At 38.1% G+C, this 23453-nt stretch overlaps 1 protein-coding gene and 1 long non-coding RNA gene across 26 annotated transcripts; both read right to left on the reverse strand.

The window, feature by feature from the left end:
• Positions 1-4: 4 nt before the first annotated feature.
• On the reverse strand, positions 5-2096 carry LOC104435832. The gene is made up of 3 exons (XR_005551341.1): positions 1576-2096; positions 1407-1475; positions 5-203 (listed from the first exon to the last, which is right to left on the reverse strand). It is a non-coding gene; the product is annotated as an uncharacterized LOC104435832 (long non-coding RNA).
• Positions 2097-10075: 7979 nt separating this feature from the next.
• Positions 10076-22570, reverse strand: LOC104445196. Of its 25 annotated transcripts, none has more exons than XR_005551295.1 (10): positions 20533-22570; positions 20311-20400; positions 20081-20215; positions 19082-19219; positions 16629-17858; positions 15030-15134; positions 14682-14793; positions 12065-12149; positions 11472-11713; positions 10076-10381 (listed from the first exon to the last, which is right to left on the reverse strand). XR_005551295.1 is itself a non-coding variant. In XM_039312895.1 (4 exons), the coding sequence occupies exons 1-4, from the start codon at positions 15043-15045 to the stop codon at positions 11603-11605; spliced, it is 321 nt and encodes a 106-aa protein (XP_039168829.1). In that variant the 5' UTR covers positions 15046-16014; the 3' UTR covers positions 11211-11602. The 25 variants fall into 25 exon arrangements, 1 of the variants encoding a protein (XP_039168829.1); XR_005551303.1 differs by lacking the exon at positions 10076-10381 and having other exon boundaries at positions 11211-11713; positions 16629-16715; positions 17767-17858; positions 19135-19219; XR_005551298.1 differs by lacking the exon at positions 10076-10381 and having other exon boundaries at positions 11211-11713; positions 16629-16715; positions 17767-17858.
• Between the last annotated feature and the right edge of the window lie 883 nt (positions 22571-23453).

Below are 23453 nucleotides of genomic sequence, written 5' to 3' on the forward strand. Positions count from 1 at the left end.
TCAAAGACACGGTCATCAAACCAGATACACCGGTATCAACATCCTCTGCATTTCCACTCGCATTAGTTTTCCTCCTCTTAATGCGATGATGCATTTCGGTCTCTGACTCTGCCACTGAGTTCAGCTTTCAAGCCCTAACGGAGAAAAAAAACTAGAATGCCCCTCAAAAAACAGGAATGCCTTCTTGCCTCTTCTATTGTGATCTGCTAAAATATCAATACACATAAAGCCGCAGATTTGTTCGGAAGATGAAAAGTGTAGAGAGACTTATGACGAGACTGCGACATGGATTTGCAGGACAAGATGAAAGGTGAGAGAGAGAGAGAGAGATTCCTCCAGTCCAATATTTTCCAAACAAATGCTCCGAATAGATAAAAACATCAAAGTGTCAGGACAGTGACCATCCCCTGCTTAGTCCACTCCACTACTTGCACCATTGAACTATTGTTTTCTTTTGTACATTTATTTTCCATAAGAGAAGGTATTTTTGTTAATTATATATCAACTCTTGATCCCACTTTGGAATTTTTTTGGTCATAATCCCATATGGAATTTGCCCCTTCTTACTTTGAGCCTTGTGAATATTATTATACTATCAAACCGATAATCTTCATTTTAATACTGAAATATTGTATTATAACAATCACGTATCCTAAAAAAAACTATGTTGTTTACGTGTGTCGATGATCATAAATATTATCAAATTGCTATATATATATATATTTATTTATTTATTTTGTACCCAAGCACAATGAGAAGAATGTCTTTTTGGTTCTCATTCTACCATAATTTTCCCTTCTTTTTTTTTTTGGGGTCAAACCTTAATTTCTCCTTCAAATCTCATAAATAAATCTAAACGCCTTTTTGCTTTTGCTTTTCTTTATCATACATATATTTTTTTATTGGTTTGATTTATCTAATCCAACGAGTTGGCACACACCAATAAAATTCAAGCGTTGCCTTCGTGTGGTGGAAGTTTCAATGCAGTGGAGAATCCAAGGCAATCCTACCTAGGAAGAAGATAACATGTGAGCAAGTTTCGATGCACAGTAATGAAAAAAAAAAAAAAAAAACCAAAATTAAAAGAGGATTGCTAATATGGTATCGTAAATTAGGGGTGATCGATTTTATAATTACTCCATTTTACAATAGAAAGAAGCTTATCCTGATATCCACTTGTAACAATGCAAGCTAAAAGAATTATCAATGCTATTTATATACCAACAATCCATACTAAAATGTCACTAATTGAAATTGTGGAGTGTTATCCTCATACCAAAAACCCAAAGCATTATGGAGCAAAATCTAGAATTTACGATCCCTCCCCAAAATCAGGGTGTTCATGTGGAACCTTTGTCAAAATGCCCTACCCACCAAAGAAAATTTAGCCAAGAGGAGAGTCTTACCTAAGACGATGTGCTCTCCCTACGTAAAGTGACTCCAGAAACAGCAGAACACTTGTTCCTGCTCTGCCCCTGGACAAAAGGAATATGGTCGGATCAACGACTATGGGTACAAATGCGAAGTACAGGACTAACAAGCATGGATCGGTGGTTTATGGAGTATGAAAGCAACCTTCCTCAAGCCCCCGAACCCGAAATAGTGAGCGAAGCTCTCTGGTTCATCTGGAAAGAGAGGAATGACGCCGTATTTCGAGCAAAAACGCCAGATCCGCAGGGAGTTGTAGCCGATATGCTTGCGATGAAGAAAACTTCAAAGATCAGATCCCACTGCAGAAGCGACACACCAGCACAGCAAAAGACATAACCGTGTAATGGAAACCGCCGGATCTGGGATGGGTGAAGATAAACGTTGACAGAGCTTTCAAAGCTGCAACAAACGACGGATCTGTGGCTGAAGTATGCAGGGACGCCCACGGTGTACTGTTTGGTGGCTTCGCTCGAGCGGTGAAACTCCAATCAGCTTTCCACGCGGAAACCCAAGCAATTTGTGAGGCTCTGTAGTTTGCTGCGAAGTGGGAAAAAGAAAAGAGGGGCACGCGTATCTACTACAGAATCTGACCGCCTCACAGCAGTTCAGATGGTTTTGGGGTTAGATCCTGCCCCTTGGGAAGTCAACGAGATTGTGAAAGAAAACCGGGCCGTGCCATCTTCACTACCTCCTTTATGCTTCACCCATGGACTGAAAGACCTAAATACTTGGATCGTTAAAGCCCAACTACGCTAGCATCTATTTCGGAACTGGGTTTCAACTTTCAAGTCCCCCACAATCACTTTTGGATGTTCTTTGTTTTGAAGCTCATTTAAGTCGTTCCTCTTTATTATTTACTAGAAATGAAATGAGAATTTAAGGACATATTTGATAACGATTGTTTTCGGGAATAATTTTTATTTGAAAATGATTTTTATTTAATTATATTAAAAACAATTTTGAGCAAAGTTAACGTATTTGATAACTATATCGAAATTTCAATTCTGAAATAGAAATGCATTTTGTAAGGTTTTTAAATTCTTTTGTTTTTTTAATTTTTAATACTTTCATTATATTTTTCTTTTTTTCTTTTTTCCTTTGCTTTTTCTCTTCTTCTTCCTCCTTCTCTATAGTTGATCGCTGGAGGCTCACCTGGCCTAAGCAAGCCTTGGCCTCGCCAGATCTAGGTGAGATCGAGCCTCGCTCAGGACGCGCAAGGTTGACCTCACCCTAGCCTAGCGAGGCTAAGCCTCAATGTGGTTGTGCGAGGCTCAATCGCCTGGCGATGGCTCCGCGAGGCCGAGCCTCGCCCAACCACGGTGAGGCTCTAGCCGACGAGCCTCATTGTGGCTCGGTGTCATTGGGAGCTAGCAACACTCCGGCAAGGTCGCCAACCATAGCCGGGGCCGGTGACTGGCCAAAAGGAAGAAGAAGAAAGGGGAAGAGAAGAAAAGAAAATAAAAAAAAATAAGAACTGATTCTAAAAATTATTTTCGGGAACAAGAAGTAATTTTTTCTACTTCTTGATTATAATCTAAATCTATTTCTAGGAACAAAAAAATAGATTTTTATTCCTAGGAACAAAATTTTTATCAATCCCTAAGGCAAATACTACAAACATGCCACAAGCTCAAGAATTCCATAGGATCCTACCAATATTTTGAAACAAGTAAGATTGCATTCCTTCGGGGTAGCATGTGAAAATTGAAAAGGTGGAAACCCCAAGTTATGCAAGGCATGGGAAGCAAAGATACAAAAAAGTCGTGCAATTTCTCTTTTTTGCTCCTTCAAAAGCATGACGATATCAACAAAACAATGTGTTATTGTCAGTATTCCATTGTAAAAGCTTGGGAGCGAAGTCAGAAAGAAGAAAGAGATGATCAATATTTTCCCTCAAATGGTTTCACACAATACTATTCTATGAAAAATCAAATTCCGTTCCCTGAGATTCTCAATTGTAAGAATCTTATTGCAATTGGTGCGCATTTACTACAAAACTTACACTCCCAAGCAATGGAATTTGATTCTCACTTATTGGTGTTGTATGAGTAAGCTTTTGGATGAAATGTCAAGGAACAAGGAAGCTTTGGTAGCAGATTGTTATGATTTAAACAATGAAATGATCATTTGGGATATTGAGTTCGTGAGCCAAAACCAAGATTAGGAGTTCGAAGCTTTTGCCTACCTTCTTTTATGTTTTGCATAATTTAAAGATTTCTGTTGCTTTTAAGGATACTTTTGTGTGGAACAACTGAAGAGGTGGAACCCTTCTTGTAAAGTCTTGCTACAAGCTGCTCGATGGGGAGATTCGTGGTAGAAGAGGATTTCCCTCAGGAATCGATTTGGAAAGTGAGAATTTCAATTAGAGTTTTCTTTTTGCTTGGGAAGCAACCTAGGAACAAATCCTTACTTTACAAATGAGACAAAATACCGGTTAACAAGTGTTTCATCAGCAAAAGGAGGCAGAGTCTGTGCAGCATCTCCTCCTGCATTGTTCTTGGACTCCTATGCTGGCACCATGTTATCTTTGGTTATCAAAGGTTTTATTGAGCAAGAACTTTGGGCATGGCAGGGCATTTGTTTATAGCACAACAAGTAGGATTAACTCAATTCCCCTGTTTATTTTGGCTGATTTGGAAGGAGCGGAACAAGAGAGCTTTTGATGGAAAGAAATCTTCCATTCTATTTTATTGAAATTTGGCTTAAAGTCACACTTTTGGTATAGTGTAAACTTGCATATGGATGTAAATGCCTTGGTTGATTAGTCAATGATTTATCTGGTATTTGAGCTCCCTTTTGGTTTTGGGATTGGTTTTGCATATGGCTTTAGTTTTTTGGGCTCCTTTTGTATGTGGGTTGCACCCCCTTGGTACCCTACAAGTGAACTATATAATCTATAAAATGAAACTTAGCACTTTTATGAGGATTTTAAGTTGTTCCAATTACCCTTTATTCCAACACGTTATATAACCATATAGTTTCAATTACCGACATCAACTTCTCACATATGATTTTGTGCTAATCAGCATAACCATCATCCACATGGGCAAAAACACTACTAACTCACAATTGTAATTCCTTTTGCGAGTAACGTCATCATGACAAAAGGGTGCCACTACTACTGAAAGTCAAGATTGAAAAAGTTTGAGAGGAACTTTGGATCCAACGAGCTACTGGCACACTACCTAAAAAGGAGCAATAGTAGGGAGGAAAACTGCAAGTATAATGCGTAAGTAGGTCACAAACACCTAATATGAATCTATCTGGCATTTGACATGGTAAAACCAATTTCAATACTAGGACTTAACATCCTCATTATCATTCTGCCAAAAAGAGGTGGTATATCAAAAATCGCGATCTAAAGGTATGATAAAAAATAATAATAAAAAATAATCAATTCTCACGTCTAAGTAATAAACAAGCGATTGCGAACAGAGGCTCTCATAACCGTGGTTAAGCATCACAGATTAGATCCATGTAGGCTCGATTCACTGTCATCCGAGCACCTACCAGTTAGTTTTCTACTCATTTTCTTCGAATATCTGAGTTTTCATTCTCATCCTTAGCTTGCTGACTGCAAACATAACACACAAAAAAAGAGTTTCACTTATTACATTGAGTTCAATGAGTGGAATTTGGCAATATAAATAAGTCTAACATCCCTCAGGCTTTAATAGTAATATCAGTAGGTAGAAAGAGTTGAATATGATTCTTTGGTACAAAAATTAACTCTCGCAATTATGAGGTGATAAATGCTTAGATCAAAGCAGGAAATAAGCTTTCCTTTTAAGTTGAGAACATATCTCTACACCTGCTAATTAATGTGAATGTGTAAACATTCCATATCCAAATATCCATGTACTGTACACTTGAAGCTCAAACTTAGATCAAGTTCAAGTTCAAACCAATGATTAATGACCTACAATTTATGTTATGCGCTTATAGGAGAGATTGCCAACTTGTTGAATCACACTCAAATCAGATTTTACTTCACCCTTTCTAGCCACTTAATGTTGGTAATTCATATCATTGCATACGATATGTTCGTATGAAGAATCAACATCAAGATTTTCTGAAAAATATGGCATGTCTCAAGATGTGCAAAGCATAACTTATAGTAACAGATTCCTATCTCTATCTAATCACTACCAAGACTGTAATCTGAGATGCGTGAAAATTAATTATTTGGGAAAAAGACCAAATGCAAAAGTAATAATGTGCACCTACAAATGATTGAGGACAACCAACTGAAGTTCTTTTTCAGCATCACAAACAACTTTTGGTACACGCTTCATACGCTATCACTGAACAATCTAGTAAACTAAGATTATAAAAGCCAACCAAAAAAGCCAGAGTCCTACAGCATCATCAGAGCTTAAAAAATCAGCCATACCACTTCACCCAGAGAAAACTAATGGACTGCAGGACTAGTACTAGCACTAGCACCATCGAGAAGACTAAAAAATTCCTCCTGAGGAGAAGAGTCAAGACCTAGATAAGCAAACGAAAATAGTTAAATGAAGAACAATGAAACGCCATCTATTGCTTTGTATTAACAGTACCACTTCCCACGGTCACTAACAAGGTTTTGTAGCATATCAAACTTCCTCATGAAATATGTTAATGGCATCAGCCCACTACTTATACATGACTGATAATGATGTCTGGATGACATGAAGTAAATATTCTATGTCCAAAGCCTGTTGAGCAACTTGATGAAGTTCATTTTTTTTTCTGCAGACAGGAATAGATTGATAATCTAGGGAGGCATTTGGCTAACAAAGATTTTTCAAAAGTCCGTTCTAATTTCAATTTGAGAATTAAAATAGGCCAAAAAATGCGTTTAGTAACACTATGAAAGCAGCTGATGAATAAAAAGGAAAACTATTCTCATAATCAAAATCACAAACTGAAGATGACTTTTTAGTATTCTCATTCCAAATGCAAACATGGAGATTTGGAATAACTAAGGCTATTTTTGGAAAGGTATCAGCTTAACCTTTGGCTTATGGCAAAGCGCAAATTACCCACACAATCTTTGTTATTGGCTCATGGTAGAATAGAGAGAGGATCCTGCGCGTTCTGCAATGGGTTGCCTGATTCTATAGATCATTTGTTTTTTGATTGCTCTGTCATGGTCAGTGTTGCTTTCTTTTGGGCGACGAGATGCAATCTGCCTTGGCGAAACAGGTCTTAGGGAATCTCCGGTGGGCCACCTCTTTCTTGAAGGATAAAGACTTCTTTAAATGCATTGCTCGCTTTTCCCTTGGGGCTCTTTGTCACATTATTTGGAAAAATAGGAATAGCTAACTATTCAGAGAACAACCCCTTACCGTCTCGGCTATGAAGAACCATCTTCTTAAGGTGGTTAGGGATAAAGCTAGCACCTTCAGAAACGTTGAGGATAGCTTCAGAAACAGAAGGTTGCAAAGGAGTTGGGGCATCGATCCCATTATCTTCTCGAGAGACCCGTAATCCCCTCGTTTCAATCAATGCTTCAAGGAAATGCTAGTGCTCTAGTGCTCTAGTGTTCTAGAGTCGACGTCTCTCCTCCTTCGCTGAGGTGTTTGTTTCTTTGCCGGTTGTTCATGCCGTGCCTATCTTGTTTGTTGTTTGCCTTCTTTTAGGCGTTACCTTGTGTTTTACATCATGAGATACTTCCACTCATTATGGTTTTTCATCTTTAGTGCAAGTTTTTGGTGCCGTGTTTTTTTTGTACTTTTGACATTTCCTCTTTATATTATTATCTCTTACCAAAAAAAAAATGCTGTTTTTGGAATGTGACGTAACCCAAGCATATTCTCACAATTTTCATCCTAATGACATATATCATTTTCACTTAACAAACATTATGTCAAAAAAAAAAAATCGTAAACAGTTTCTATGGAGACGGAAACTACAGGCCTTAAACAGTCGGGAACAAATCCTCCTCCAGATTCCACTCCATCATCCTCACTTGCCAATCGGAGGAAATTGAGCAACAACCTCACAAAACCAAATCGGAAAACAATCGAATTGCCACCGCCCATTAGGAGGTCACGGAAAGAAGGTCCGAAAGAGAGCCGAACCTAAGAAGCCAAAACGGTCCATGGAACTTGAAGCTGAAACAGAAGAGCATGCTGTTGGAACAGAGCTGGTACAGAGCTGTTACGCTCGGTTTGATAGTCGGAGGAAGGGGGCAGGGGGCGGATCTTTTCTTTTTCTTTTTCTTTTGTTTTTGTTTTTGAAAATTGAAAAATCCTTTTCTTTTTCCCTCTCTTTTACTTATTTTAAGGCCATGTTTCACATTGGAATATGAATCTTTTGATTATTTTTCTTTTGGTAAAGAATATTCTTAATTAGTAGGTTAATTTTCACAGTCACGACCATATACGAAACAAATAAACTCTCGTTTGACTCTACTCCCCTATCGATTTCATTTTATTTTTCCGTTCAATTTCTCTATTTCGTATCTTCCATTTTGTCGGGTCAAATGGGTCGTGAGTTCTTTAGAATGCGTGTGATTGTTTACCGACTAGTTTAAAAAATACTAGACTTTGTTATAATCTTCGTTGTTCTGGTGGAAGAAAGTTTGTAAATCCTTGATATGGCAATGATTGGTTGGAGCAATGGTCAGTAATCTCCTGAAACCACACAATATTGTTTGTTCTTTGAAATTGTTACGGTATTATGTAATCACAGAGTTCCTTTTTTGGCATTGCTTATGCCTGATATGAACTTTTGTTAATTGCTTTACAAATTATCCAGAAATAAAATCCCAAAAATTCTCAAAATGAACAAAAGAACAAAAAGAAAAAAAAAACTCCAAACGGAACAGCGCAACAACGCAAAAAACGAAGAAGAAAGAAGATGAAAAAATGAATGAGAAAAGAAGCCAATTGAAAAAAATCGTAAATTTTCTTGGCATAGTTGCTTAATAAGTTTTTAGGCATTTCTCTAATGAAATCCTATTACTTTTTACAATTTTTTTTTTTTGGGGTTGCGAACGATAATTTTGATTAGACGGGTAACAAAAATGATGCACTCATGCAGGCTAACGAGCGTCGTGGTTGATTAGAAAAAAAGAGAGGAAAATGTATAAGTTAAGCGCAAATCAAGTGGTCCACCTATTCATGTTTTGATGTTCGGACTACACATAGGCCGCATGTACGCTTGTGTGCTACCGGCGAGTGGGATACATGTCGATCGCACTCGATTTCCGGTTGAAAAGAAAAAGCTGAGATCAATTTCGGAAAAGTGACATGCATTGAATTGCCAGCCAAAATCCTTCATGGAAAGCGAATGATTTGAAAGATGTTTTTCAAAAAATAATCACCCGTACAATTACAAAAATAAACAAATGCAAAAAGATTTCCATTGTGCTAGATAATGGAGATGTACTTCTTTAGTCGATTATTTCAAACAATACGAGTAATCATTTTTAAGAAGGTATTTTCCAACATTCATCTTTTTGCGAAACAAAAGAAGCCTCAATGTAATCTATAAATAATGTCATATAAAATATGATGTGTTCAAGTTTGTCTAAGAAATGGTATTGTTTAATCCAGGTCCAAGTGTTCAATAGTAATCTCGTCGCACACCCCAACAAAACAAAGTGGCCTAATGGGAGGACTAGTGAGACATCACATCAATGCAAATGTGGTGGTGGATCTAGTTGTTGAAATTGTAATTTGGAAGAAAGCAATGTGATCGTCCCCATTCACTTTTGAATTTTATATATATATGCTAATGAATTATTCAAATCGACATCTCACAAGAGCGAACATTCACACATGCTCAACATGTCAAGATGATGGGGGCAAACTCAAACGTGGCCAAGCCATTTGCCATCACCAACTAACCTCCAGGCACTCGACCAGATAGAAATACTCTTAACTGAGTCATTTGCCATCACTGCCCAAAATCCAGCCCCTTTCCATGCGCCTTTCTTTTTCCCCCAAATTTGTGATGATTGCACATCAAATTTTAATGTACATGATCACTCTAGAGTCAAGCCACGAGCGTCATTCATGTCTCTTTTTATCCTCATCATTCTTTTGGATGGATCACTAATAAATATGTAGGCCATGTTTAATCTGCCCATTCCCCATATCTGCAATGCAGAGGAATTTCGCACACTGCAAAACTTCACGTCCTTGGCTCGGCAAGAGCGTGGAGATTGCTGGGTTCGCAACCCGTTCTTCTTAGAGCCACGAATGTAAGCTCGCCATGCCAATGCTGCTTTTACCGAGAGATGCACCCTTGCTGAAGAAGATGGTCATTAACGTCAAGACCAGTGGAAGACACCAATCAAAATCTCTCGAGTCTTTGCCACGGCTGGTTCTAGCATAGATGCAATCTTACTAGTAGTGTCTCACTACAAGTTGCTCAATAGGGAGGAAGTTGATGGACAAGAATGGTTTGGACAGTTTTCTATGCTTGTGTCATGGGCCAATCGATTGGGATCGTGACCGCGCGGCGACTCGGGCAATTTAGGATTGAATTGGATCGCCAAAGCACCCAAGCCAAGCCTTGCTCGATCAAACGCTCAATCGCTCGCCTTACCCGCCAAGCCTTACTCGATCGAACGCTCAATTGCTCGCCTTACCCGGATCGTAGAGAGAGAAAGTATCTAGAGAGAAGAGCTCTGAAAAGAAGTCTTTGTATTGCGGAAGTAGTGGATGCTTACAAATGAGGAATGACACCATTTCTTATAGTCGAGGGCCTCGGGTTACAACCATTGATCTAGAATTTAACCGGCGGATGAGATCGCACCGTCTCAACTACCGACATAAATGTTTAACTACTAGCTACCGACATTAATGAAAGGAGACTTCTAGAATCAGGCATAATGACGGTGATGTCCGCCCTTGGAAATCTCTAGGACAAGTCTTGATGGGAATCCAAGCGAGCACAGGAAGTCTACCACGGTCGAGTCATGGTCGTCCCCGGGAGTCGACCTTCTTTCGGCCTGTGACACTTGCACTGAATTATCTTTGGGTTATTGGAGCTTTTATGGAGCAAGAAACTTAGAAGTTGTGCCACTGGCATCTTTTCAATAAAAAAAGAAAAGAAAAAGGACAACCCATAAACTCAACATTGAACTAAATGAGCTACATCAATTTTCATAACAAATGATTTCCTACCAATCATGTTCAATTTTCCATCTAAATATCTCATCTTAAAGTGAAAATTACCTGTAGTCAAGACATTGTGATCAAATCATCATTTGACAATTCACAAACTTGTACATAGATCTGAAAAAACCTCCCAATTGGGAAACCATATTCCACACTTATAGATCTGGTGATACGCAATGGGCCCAACGGAGTCCATTTGGGAGAGTCCCAACAAGGAATTATAAGGACTTGCTCCATGAAACTAAAGAGACAACTGATAGGAACTAAAATGATACTGATTAGAACAATTCTCCAGCACACGTTTCTAGACTAATCAAATGTTTGTAGAGAGAAGTTCATCATGTTTTCACGTTGAAACAGTACCAAACCCAAACGTGCAGGAAAGTTCAGAAGAGTTCCTAAAATTCTAAATCTTCTAGTAGCTGCACACACACACAGAGAACTACCTATACACAAGCATACAAACTCACAGAACACTTTCCCCAACCAACGGTCGTATAGGTTCTCTCAATCTCCCTAAAAAGAGCAGAAACTCAAAAGTCTAAAACAAAAGCAGAAAGTCTGTACAGCAGACTAACCCAGAAAAACACCAAACTTTTAGGTGCTTCAACTGCAGTATAGGTAGAAGGAGCACTCAGGGCAAACAACAAAAGCTTTGGATAATTGTGCTATATCAAAGTCGGAGGTGTCATCTCTGAAGTGACCAACAGAAGTGAAATCTAGAACTTTACAAGAATAACTTCACCTAGTATAGTTATTTAATTAACCAGCCCATTACTTTCAGGCAATACTGATTTCTGCAATCAGATCCATTTATTAAAAAGATTGCTCTATGGAAGCAAGAAAGGAAAGAAGTAGTCGTTGACTGAATCTAATAGAATATATAGCTAAATGTTTGATCTGAACAGACAGAAGGCTTACAACATTTCTGATTGGAAAGACACCAAATATACTAAAGCACAAAGCCCCATCTTTATCTCGACTGCAAAGCATATTCAAACATTGCTTGGAAGAATTTGAGAGCTCTACGAATGAATCTTGACCATCGTCAGTTAAACCAGTTTCCAGGTGCTACGCCCGGCATGCGAGGAACTCTTGGAGCTGGATGGAAGAAATTGAGTAGTGCGATCTTCAAATGTCAGAGAGTTGCCAGAAGTGTCCTACTAAAAAATGGATTATTATCTATCCAATTGGGGGGAAAAAGAAGAAGAAGAAGAAGAAGAAGATAAATATAACAAGAGATTAAAGTTAAGGAGTCAAGTCAACAATCAGTAAATTAACAACTCACAGCTGACACCAAACATAAGTTTTCAAAAAACCTTCCATAAACCCATATTAAAGCTGTTGAATAATTCTAAGTTTGAGAAAAGAAATATCTTAGTAAACCAGACTAAAATAACTACTTAACTGCAAACAAAGCATTAGATAGAACATGAAAGGTATGAACAATAAAATATTGTCTGTTAAGAATCAAGATCGAGTCAGATGAATTTTTTAAGTTGAAAGATGCATACTCTATTCACTTGGGCATCCTCCTCCAAATTGAGACACACCACAGAACTGCCACATGGGACTTCAATCTTCTTAACAGTTTCCATTCTGCTTAATAATTATACCGCGTTAGAAATAAATATACCACAGTACAATTAACTGCAGCAAGCAATAGCATAAAAAAGCAGCACAATGCATATCCATGGTTCCATAAAGACGGCTAGATTAGTAAGATAACATTTATATGTAAAAATAAGCTCTTCAGAGCAAAACATAATCCATGAAATGGATAATGATTAGTAAATTGGTAGGCATTGCAAAGAAACTTTATGGCAGCAGCATCAGCCAAGTTCTGAGCAATTGTACCCATGACCAAACAGCTGGCTTAATGACATAACTGGTAATCTACGAACTTTTCCACCCACAAGCATAATCGAGGCACACACAAATTCTATCATTTAGGAGTCACCCGAACTATTACCTTCCTAATATGACTGAACTGGACATATGTCACTTTAAATAATAGAAAGAAACTATCAATTTGATGAAAATGAGCATGTCATGGATGACTGCTTCTATATGCTGTCTCAGTCATCATTGGATAGGAATGAACCATTCAATCTAATTAGTTAAATGGGTATATATAAGATGCAAGATATCATCTAAACCAAGGACTTTGTAAGTTTACGGCTATTCTTTTTAAAAATTACCTGACATTGATGAAGATATGCATATTGTACGTATCGGGCAAGTTATTCATGCTGTGTTGGTCATGTTTGGATTGGAATAAACCATTCACTTTAATTAGTTAAATGGGAATTATATAAGATACAAGATATCATCTAAACCTAGGATTTTGTAAGCTTACAGCTATTCTTTTTAAAGATTATATGACATTATATGCATATTGCATGTATTGTACAAGTTATTCATGCTGTGTTGGTAATGTTTGGATTGGAATGAACCATTCACTTTAATTAGTTAAATGGGAATATATAAGATACAAGATATCATCTAAACCTAGGATTTTGTAAGCTTACAGCTATTCTTTTTTAAAAATTATATAACATTATATGCATATTGCATGTATTTTAGCAAGTTACTCATGCTGTGTCGGTCATGTTTGGATTGGAACGAAAAATTCACTTTATTAGTTAAAAGGGTTATTCATCTCATGCTGTTGTTGATCTATTTAACAAAGGGGGCATGTTCGGAAAGAGTGTTCGGAAAGAGTGTTCGGACAAGATCTGTTAAGTTTCTATGCTCAGAATGACCTATCTAGCAGTCCACTGTTAATTTGACATTGGGAGACAGGACCAATAAACATGGATTGCCATCTCTATTAGCAGCTAAATGTTTGTTGAGCAAGCTTCTGTTTGCAATGCATCATGCGGCTTTTGAGCAATTCAGAATCTTTCCGAAGAGAGATTAGATAAGAACACATTCTGATGATGAAGGATTGTTGCAGGAAGATTTCTAATTGAGAAGTTGAGAGGGTAATGTTAAAGTAATAACATAGCAAACTTACTTCAACGTGAAACTGTACCATCTTCTAGTCCCAAGGCAACAACTTTGCCAACAGGACACCAGCATAATGAAGTTATACATTCACCTAGAGTACATTAGAATAGTTAAGATAATCTAGTATAACGACATACAACGGAATGTGAAAAGAAAAGTGATTTCATAAAAAACAACAACAAGGCTGATGACTCAAAGGGCACGCACACCAAGCCATCGTCGAAGAAACGAACATACTGAATAAACTAAAAAGAGAACTTTCTCGAGCTGAAGCAATTACCTAAGAGAGATTGTCCACAGCCTTTGCCAATTGAAGCGAAGAAGCACCCACCTTCGCCGCCAGCAAATCCTTCTCCGGATTCCACTCACCCCATCTTCACCTGCCAATCGGAAGAAATCGAGCACAAACCACAAAACCGAAGAGGAAAACAAATCGAATCAACCCGCCCATTATTAGGTCACGAAAGAAGGCCGAAACGGGAGCCGAACCTGAGAAGCCAGCGGCTTGTCGAACTGAAGCTGAAAGGGAAGCACGTGCCGCGACCCTTCGTTAGTCTCCATAGCTGAAAAAGCTCCGGAAGCAACCGAAAACGCAGCCCCACCAGCTGCTGGAGCAAGCAGCGAGGGGGGGGTGTACAGAGAGCTAGTGGAGGGTAGATCTCGAAAACCCTAGTAGAAAGCTTGAAGACCAAGACATTCTACCTCAAGCCCTTCCCCACGTCCCTCGTTCGACAGCCGATTACGCCTCCCCGAGGCCACGCACGATCACGAGCTCCTCTGTTCCCGACCGGCTCGACGAATCGTGCTCCGAATCGGAGCCGCCTTCGACGGAGAGCACGGACTGGAGGCCGGAAACTCGGACCTCTCTCTGTCTAGGCTCCATCTTCAAACCCCCCCCGGGGCCGCCCCGCCCACCCGGGGTCTTCGCTCCACGAACAACCCCTCTTTCTTTTTCTTTGACTTTTTGACCTTTTTTTATTTTCATGTTACATTAGCTGAACCCCAAAAAGAGGCGGACCCAGCCAAAAACCTCCATCATTCTAAGAGCAAATTCAACGGCAATAAGATCACAGCCTTGGAAAACTTTTATTCCAGTACATCCGACTGCAGGGGACACACCTGTTCCAAGCCAACTCTGACAACAGCTTCCCATAGTAAGAACCTCTTATCAACCCCACAAACTTTAGCTGGCAAGCATCGAATTGCTTCCTTCTAGCATGAAGATCCACATCTGAATCACAAACAACACTCTTTGAATAAAGACTCCAATAGACCTCCATACAGGCATCAACTATGATACCGACTTAAAATACAACCGTCCGATTCATTGGCCATTATATCAAATGATTTGGCTAAATTTTCAGTATTTCAGAAACCTATTAAGTTAATGGGCAACTTGAGCTCTGCAAAGCTTATGTTAAATATAATCAGGGCAATGTAGGATGACAATATGCAAACATCCTTTACCATTCGAAGGATACATTGTCAGTGTTGGAGAAGTCCAAGAAACATCGAGCTCCTGATCCTTTGATGATTTAGAAAATCTTCCATAAACCCATACTAGCTGTTGGACTGTGAAATAAGATTCTAAGTTTAAAACTTAATTGCAAACAGAGCATTTGAGACAACATGTAAGACACGAAGATAAAATATTGTCTGTTAAGAATCAAGATCAAGAAGTTGTATCAAAGAAAATTCAAAGTCATCCTACAAAGCCATACAGAGAAATGATTGGCGTGAAAAAGCATTTCTACTTTGCACATGTGGATCTCTAGATAATAATGTCAATTTCATATTAAAGGCATATGCCCAGTAGAAGGACAGTGTATTGGGAATGTTTCTGGTGGATGCTGAAACTGATGTAAGAGGGAATAGCGGCAATTAATTCTTACGAAGTATCTTTTTTGAAATAGAAGAGAAAGGCATTTAGGCAGTTTCCTTGAAATTGTGATGATCAAATTAGTTCCTAATCAGGAAACATGAGAGAACACAAGGATACTAAGCTAAACAGAGCCCAATTTGATAAGATCACCCAACTAAAGCTTCCATGTACATTGTCAAGTGATCAAACCTGAGATCAAATACGAAACTAGATTATTCAATAGAGGAAAAGTGAAAAACCATTGTTGAGGACAACTTCCATAAGACGACCCCTAACACCAATGGTTTCCTTTTCTTTCTCTGCTACTCTCATTGTAGTCTCAAGTTTCTGGCCACACAGGCAAGGAAATGAAAAATATAGGTACAAGTTTATGGTAAAAGGCATATGGATAGAAATATCTACAGACAAACCCCATTAAAAGACGTCTGAATCAGCCAAACGAGAAATGAATATCTCGGCTGATATATTTTATAAGTTAGGTAAAACCAAAAGCAAAAGCTTTTAATTAAAGGATTCAATGTTTACATAAACCAATTTGAGCCGGAAATCATACTCAAGCTCGTTATGCATACAAAGAGATCTAGAATTTCACATTTGATACACATATTAGCAATGAGGACCAGACTTGAAGGGGGAAAGCAATCGGTTCAAACAACGAGATAACGGCAATGATTTTTCCCATAGTTCATATTTTCCCACTTTGAGGTGGCATTTTTAAGAACATTTATGAATGGAAAAATTAGATATTGCATTAATGTGAAGAATTTAAAATGAAAGAGCATAAACAACACAGTCAAGTAAGAACTTCTATACAAACAAGATTCTACGACGTTTCAACTTTCTAATTCTTTTGCTGATATCTGTGTTCCATCTGTTGAAATTCCTTCACAAGTGTCCTTCGCAAATATTCGGTGTCCCCAAATCCTCCAAACTATAGTAATTCTCTAACTCTCTACATTGTTTCTCTAAGACAATAATAAGGGTCAGGCATCTTACTAACCTGACAAGATATATCAGAGTAGGAAATATCAAAGCTGTTGGACTGTGAAATAAGATTTTTAGTTTGAAACTTAACAGCAAACAAAGCATTAGAAAAAAACACGTAAGATATGAAGAATGAAATATTGTCTATTAAGAATTAAGATCCAGAAGCCGTATCAACTTTTAAGTTGAAAGATGCATACTCTGTTCATTTGGGCATCTTCCTCCCAGTTGAGACACAACACAGCTGCCGCATAGGACTTCAAGCCTCATAACAGTTTCTCGTTTTGCTTAATATTTATCCCTTGTTAGAAACTATTATAACACAGCATGTATAACTACTGCAAGCACTAGCATATAAAAAGTAGCACACCACATATCCATAGTTAATTAAAGAAAGCCAGATCGGAAGATAACATTCATTATATATTATGTAAAAACAAACCCTCTTCCAAGTAAAACGCAGTCCATGAGATGGATGATGGTTAATAAATTTGTAGAATTCTCAAAGAAAGAAATGTAACAGCATCAACCAAATTCGCAGCCATTGTACTCATGACCAAACAGCTATAGCTTAATGACATAAGCAGTTATCTATGAACTTTTCAACCCACAAGCATAATTAAAGCACATACAAATTCTATCATTTAGAAGTCACCTAAACCACAACCTTTTAATTTGACTGAACTGAACATATTTGAGTTTCAATAGTCAAAATAAACTATTATTTTGATGAAAATGAGCATGTCATAGATGATGGTTTCTATTGACACCATCCGCTTAGAGTGTAAATCCTCACAATCAGCTCGACCTCTGCAAACGCTATGCAGAAATTTGTCATTGACATTTGAAGCATTTTCAATCATCAATGACAACATCAGTCCTATCCGACATGAGAATGCAGCACATCAATTAGATTCAAGTCCTAAAGTGTATAAATCTATTGAATCTATTACTTATGTATGACATGTGTAACAAACAATTCATTAAGGCTATTCATCTCTTCTCATTTGCTGACCTATTTAACAAATGGGCCATGTTCAATGATCTAATAAGATTTGTTAAGCTTATCCTGCTCATATTGGCCTATCTAATAGTCCGTATTAACTCGACATTGCCAAACATGGCCAGTAAACATGGATTGCCATCTCTATTAGCAGCTAAATGTTCATTCAGCAAGCTTGATGTTTGCATTGCATCGCGCAGCTTTTGAGCAATTCAGAATATTTCTCAAGAGAGATAAGAGAAGAACACATTATGATGATAAAGGATTCTTGCAGAAGGAATTTATGGTTGAGAAGTAATGAGGGTAACGTTACAATAATAGCATGGAAAACTTACTTCTACATCATGCAGTGAAACTGCACTATCTTTAAGTCCGAAGACAGCAACCTTGCCATCAGGACCTTAGCATAATGATGTTAAACGTTTACCTGGAGTAGATGAGAATAATTAAGAAGCCAATATTGACGACACACAATGAATGTGCAAAGACAAGTGGCTTCATAAAAAAACAACCAGAAAAGCAACAGACAGATTGAGAAAGAAAGAATAATTCTTCACAATAGAATTAATAGAAGAAGAGGGAAGATAGAGAACGAAAAAAGTAAACAGGAAATGTTAATTAAAATTTGTGAAGTGAGGCAAAACTTCATAACAATAGAAGATAATTGAGAGGGATATCGGTCACTTGATATGAGATTCTTTGGGCTAGTAGGTCATCTAAAGCGACAAGAATCTATACTTTTTTGGCAGCCTCCAATCCATTATCTCAATCCAAAAACAAATCTTGTTGCCCACTTTGGAACCTCAAGGTGGAGTGAATCCATCAAAGCTTACTTCGGGTAAGGATCACAAGTGTACTAGTATCTAAAACTTAGGATCTCAACAGAAACCATTCAAGGGTTGGCTCAAGTAGTATAGTGCACTCAACAACATGTTATCCAAATCCGAAGACAATATGAGGCGTGAAGCGATCAGATGTTTACGGAAAAAAATGCCTCCGCTCTAAATTTTTCCCTTTGAAAATAGATAGCAAGAACGCCAAGGCTAGGTAGCTAATCCTAAGCTCTTATGAATTTGAATTACCAAGCCATAAGGTCATATAAGAACTTAAGATACTTGGATGCAGCAACCTCTACACTCCTACTCTCTGCACTTTCTTCAATTCCTTACTCCATCCCTCTCAACCAGATTGTCATACAAGTATGCAGCATAGCTTGAGATATCCTATTAACAAGTAAGTTAAACCCTCACCAACAAACTTGATTAATCAAAATGATGCGACAAAAAGCCCCTCTTCACAAGATGTGAGAAACTTCCAACCTACACTCTACAATTTAGTATATATTAAATATCTCCTAGCAGGAAATGCTCAATCATTAAGAAAGAGGAAGAAGAGGAGCCAAAAGAAGCGTTACATTTTGAGAAACAGCATGAGAAATCTATGGAAAACTATATAGATGCCTAGCAGCATTAAGAATAGTATTCTACAGGGCCTAAACCTACCAACTCCATGCGAGCATCAAGCACTTCTACATCTGACATAGCTAGTCTATCTAGCACAAATGACACCCCCTCCAATTCAAGTTCTTTATTTTCATGTACACTTTAACTGGCGTACCCAGAAGGATGACAACATGCAAACACCCTTTACCATTCCAAGGATGCATTGTCAGAATCTGGAGAAGTTTAAGATACATCAAGCACCTCATCCTTTGATGATTTTGTTTCCTTTTAGAAGTGCCTTGCGAAAACTCTCTTGGATATTTCAGCACTCACATCAACCAGTGGCCTGCTAGTGAGTCGATGAAATCAATCTAGCAACTAATATTAATGAACTAATAATAATACTAAGAAGTTCGCAGGTCTCTGTTTGTCAAACTCGATGCTCTTTTTGAACTCTTTGGATCCAACTAATGGGGCAAATGACATTATCAACTACAGAAGCTTTGATCAAATTAGCAGAGTGTATTCAACTCGAGATGCTTGCTTTTGGGGGACATAGTATGATTCTTTTCCTTATCACCATGTTCTATTCATGCAGTAGAATTAATGCAAGATAGTTTTCAAATGGCATATAGGATACCGAAAAGTTTCCTTAGGAAACTTATGCAGATGCTTCCTATGTTTAACTTTTCAGCAAGTAGATGAACTAACAAGAGTTTATGCACAATATAAGGAATTATTTTACAATACAGTTGATTATGTCAAAAGACATTCTAGTAATGTCTTGCTTGGCTCAAAAGTTCAGGTATATGACAGATGGCTTTACCAACTCTACAGACGTCAACATGCATTCAAACCAAATGAGTAGGTATATCCTGGATTCAAAACAAATGAACATGGATTCATAGTTAGAAGAAAATTAGAATTGCAATTTTCTCAATTGAACCAAATAATTCACGATGCTTTTGCTTCTATCCTCTTTGCTAGTTCACACACGGCCACACCACCAGGAGAAGAGCTTGTTCTTACATTTAGCATTTTTAGACAGACACGATTAATTTAATCGACTAATGCAGATAGTTCTGTGAGATAAAATGTTCGAACTCAATGGTTAGACTAATTTTATCCCAAGTTAGTAGTGTATGCATCCTAAGAGATGCCCTATCAACATGCTCCTTTTGCAACGTAAATTCACTCTTAAATGTACCTTAGAAATATGCAGTCATGAACTGCATGGTGAGTGTAGAGCCAACTAAAACCTCACATTAGAAGGATGGCCATATAGGTTCTTCACTCAGCATTTCTCGACCTACATAATGACGTTTAGCATGCTATCCAATACCTGTATATATCAGTTTTTACTCAGTACTTCCAGCATTCCAGAACCAATCAAACGTCAAGAATCCTCATTTTTCTACATATGATGAAGGATCTTACCCCCAAGATTAATGACAAATGATGCGCTTAGAAAGCCTTTTTATCTATTTCCATTACCGGCATGATAAGCAAAACATCTCCCTTGGATTCCTTGAAAGTAAGAAAGCAATGGTGACACTGTCAACTAGGAAATAATAATGACATAAATATTGAAAGATATTGCAAGCAGGAAATAAAAATGAAAATTGGGCAGTAGATCTCGAGAGAGCATAGGTCAATTACCTGCTTTATGTACCTTCACTAGAAAATGTGGATCATTTCAGTATATCACTCATCCGAGTCATCCATATAGTCTAATCCTAATGCTCTTGTTTTGCCATCTGTAATCTCATGATATCGATAAATCCGCATTCCAGATAATTCTGGAATTGTTTTGAGCGACTTGCATCCAATGATATTCAATTCTTCCAAAAACTCCAACCTATCGAGACCTTGAATTTCAATCAAGTTTTCGCAGTCTCTAGCTTTTAATTTCTTCAGACTCCTAGATTTTGGAAGGAGCAACCTTTCAATTGAAGTGCACCTAGAGATATCCAATATTTCCAAGTACTCCAACCTCTCGAGGCTTTGAATTTCGGCTAATTTCTTGCATGAACAAGCATTTAATATCTTCAAGCTTCCAGATTTTGGAAGGTCTAGCCTTCCAATTGAAGTGCACTTAGAGATATCTAGTCTTTCCAAAAACTCCGACCTATCAAGGCCTTGAATTTCGGCTAAGTTTTTGCAGCCTCCAGCTGTTAATTTCTTTAGACTCCCGGATTTTGGAAGGTCTAGCCTTTCAATTGAAGTACACCCTATGATATCTAGACTTTCCAAATACTCTGACCTATCGAGACCTTGAATTTCGACTAAGTTTTTGCAGCCTCCAACTTTTAATTCCTTCAGCTTCCCGGATTTTGAAAGGTCTAGCCTTCCCATTGAAGTGCACCATGTGATGTCTAGCCTCTCCAAATACTCCGACCTATCGAGACCTTGAATTTCGGCTAAGTTTTCGCAGCCTTCAGCAATTAATTCCTTCAGCCTCCTGAATTTTAGAAGGTCTAGCCTTTCTATTGAAGTGCACCAACGGATATGTAGCATTTGCAAATACTCTGACCTATTGAGGCCTTGAATTTCGGCTAAGTTTACGCAGCCTTTAAGTTTTAATTCCTTCAGCCTTCCAGATTTTGGAAGGTCTAGCCTTTCAATTAAAGTGCACCCTTCGATATTTAGCCTTTCCAAATACTCCAACCCATCGAGGCCTTGAATTTCGACTAATTTTTCGCATTCTTCGGCATCTAATTCCTTCAGCCTCCCGAATTTTGGAAGGTCTAGTCTTTCAATTAAAGTGCACTGGTAGATATCTAGCCTTTCCAAATACTCCAACCCATCGAGGCCTTCAATTTTGGCTAAGTTTTTGCAGTGTCTAGTGTTTACTTCCTTCAGCCTCCTGCATTTTGGAAGGTCTAGCCTTTCAGTTGAAGTGCACAATTTGGAACTTTCCAAATACTCCGACCTATCAAGGTCTTGAATTTCAGCTAATTTGTCACAGCCTTCAACATTCAATTTCTTCATATCCTCAAACTTTCGAAGGTCCAACCGTTCGATTGAATTGCAATATGTGACAGTCAAGCTTTCCAAATATATCGATTTGTCAAGACCTTGAACTTCAAGTAGATTATGACACTGTTCGACGTATAATATCATTAGATGGATAAACTGTGAAACATCCACTGTTTTGATAGAATAACAGCCCCTGACTTTTAAGATTTCCAATTTGAAAGGCGTGTTAAGGGATTGTGGTGATTTCGATTCTTCAAGGTCCGTCGATTGGGAGCATGTTGATGGAAGCACTTGGATGCACTCGAGAGAATTGCAGGAATAAACTCGTAGTTCCTTGAGATGGGTTAGGTGGGAAAGCCTAGGCAATTTCCGGGTTCGACAGGTGATGCCCAAATTTGTTAAGCTAGAAGGAAGGTCCGACAGCGATTGGAGCTTGAAGCAGCAAAGAAAATCAAGGTGTCGTAAGGAAGAAAGATTGCACATGCTTTCTGCCATTTCCCCATTCAAATTTATGCAATAGCAAGCATGTAGCTCTCGGAGTTTTCTCAACCTCCCAATACTATTGGGTAATTCTCTTATATGACTTTGAGAAATCTCTAGAATCTCTAGGTTCTCCAAAGATCCTATGCTATCTGGTAATGCAGAAAGGGATCGAGTATCTCGTAGAAGGAGTTGCTCTAGTGCCTTTAATTTACCTATTTCTCGCCGGAAGCACCGTGAGGCTCACACACACCCGCACAGCTCCAAGCGAAGGAGGGCCTCCATGTCTCCAATTGAAGCTTCGATTTGCTTGATCTCTTACACCCATTGAGGATGAGAACCTCTAACGTCTTAAAAGCCGAGAGGAAGTCCGTATCTTTCAAGGATACACAATATGAAAGGTCAAGATATTTGAGCTCGTTTGCCATCTGGTAAAAAAATAAAAATAAAAATAAAAATGATTGTCGAGGGATGAGTCTTGAGTGATTACGATTCAAAAGAAAGCATAAAAGGGGAGAAGAAGAAAAAAACTTTAGTTCTTACCATGAAAAAACTCCATCCTTCCCATTTCTCATTTATCTCGCCAAATGGCAATTCGATAACAGCTAATTGCTCTATGTGAAAATTGTTTACTTCAAAATTCATGGGACAATTTGGCCATCGAAGCCATCTTAACTCCTCCATTGATTCCTCAAAATCTCCACGGAGATGTGTCCCTTTCATGTAAAGGAATCTTAGATTTGTCAAGTTTTTGAATTGTTTTGCTGTGTAAATGTCGCCATCTTGCTTGGTTGTTTTGCCGGAGCCTGCTGTGTTGTCTTTACTCAAATCAATGGCCTCAATCTTGTCCGTTCCCTATAAGCAAGAATCAACGTTTATTAATACTAAATCCAAATAACGTAATCAAATATTATTTGTTCATATTGCGATTGACATGCATTGATGTGTTCAAGAGACCAGCAATGCGAGGATATGACTTTTCTTTTAACGCCAATAAACAATATTTATAAAGGCTAACAAAGTGAAGGATGTCAACTTCCATTTTGAAATTTGGTCATGCACATGCGGATCTCAAAAAGAATTATGATGTCATGGTTCATTCAATGTAAAAACTTTACAAC

This window comes from Eucalyptus grandis, chromosome 5 (assembly GCF_016545825.1).
Source record: "Eucalyptus grandis isolate ANBG69807.140 chromosome 5, ASM1654582v1, whole genome shotgun sequence".
In the NCBI taxonomy this organism is placed as follows: Eukaryota; Viridiplantae; Streptophyta; class Magnoliopsida; order Myrtales; family Myrtaceae; genus Eucalyptus; species Eucalyptus grandis.

Coding starts and splice junctions, on each gene's coding strand:
- LOC104445196 (XM_039312895.1), bottom strand. Junction 12,150..14,681: donor TCAGAGTTGGCTTGGAACAG/GTGTGTCCCCTG, acceptor ATTATTAAGCAG/AATGGAAACTGTTAAGAAGA. Junction 11,711..12,064: donor AGGATGCCCAAGTGAATAGA/GTATGCATCTTT, acceptor ATTTTTTAGTAG/GACACTTCTGGCAACTCTCT.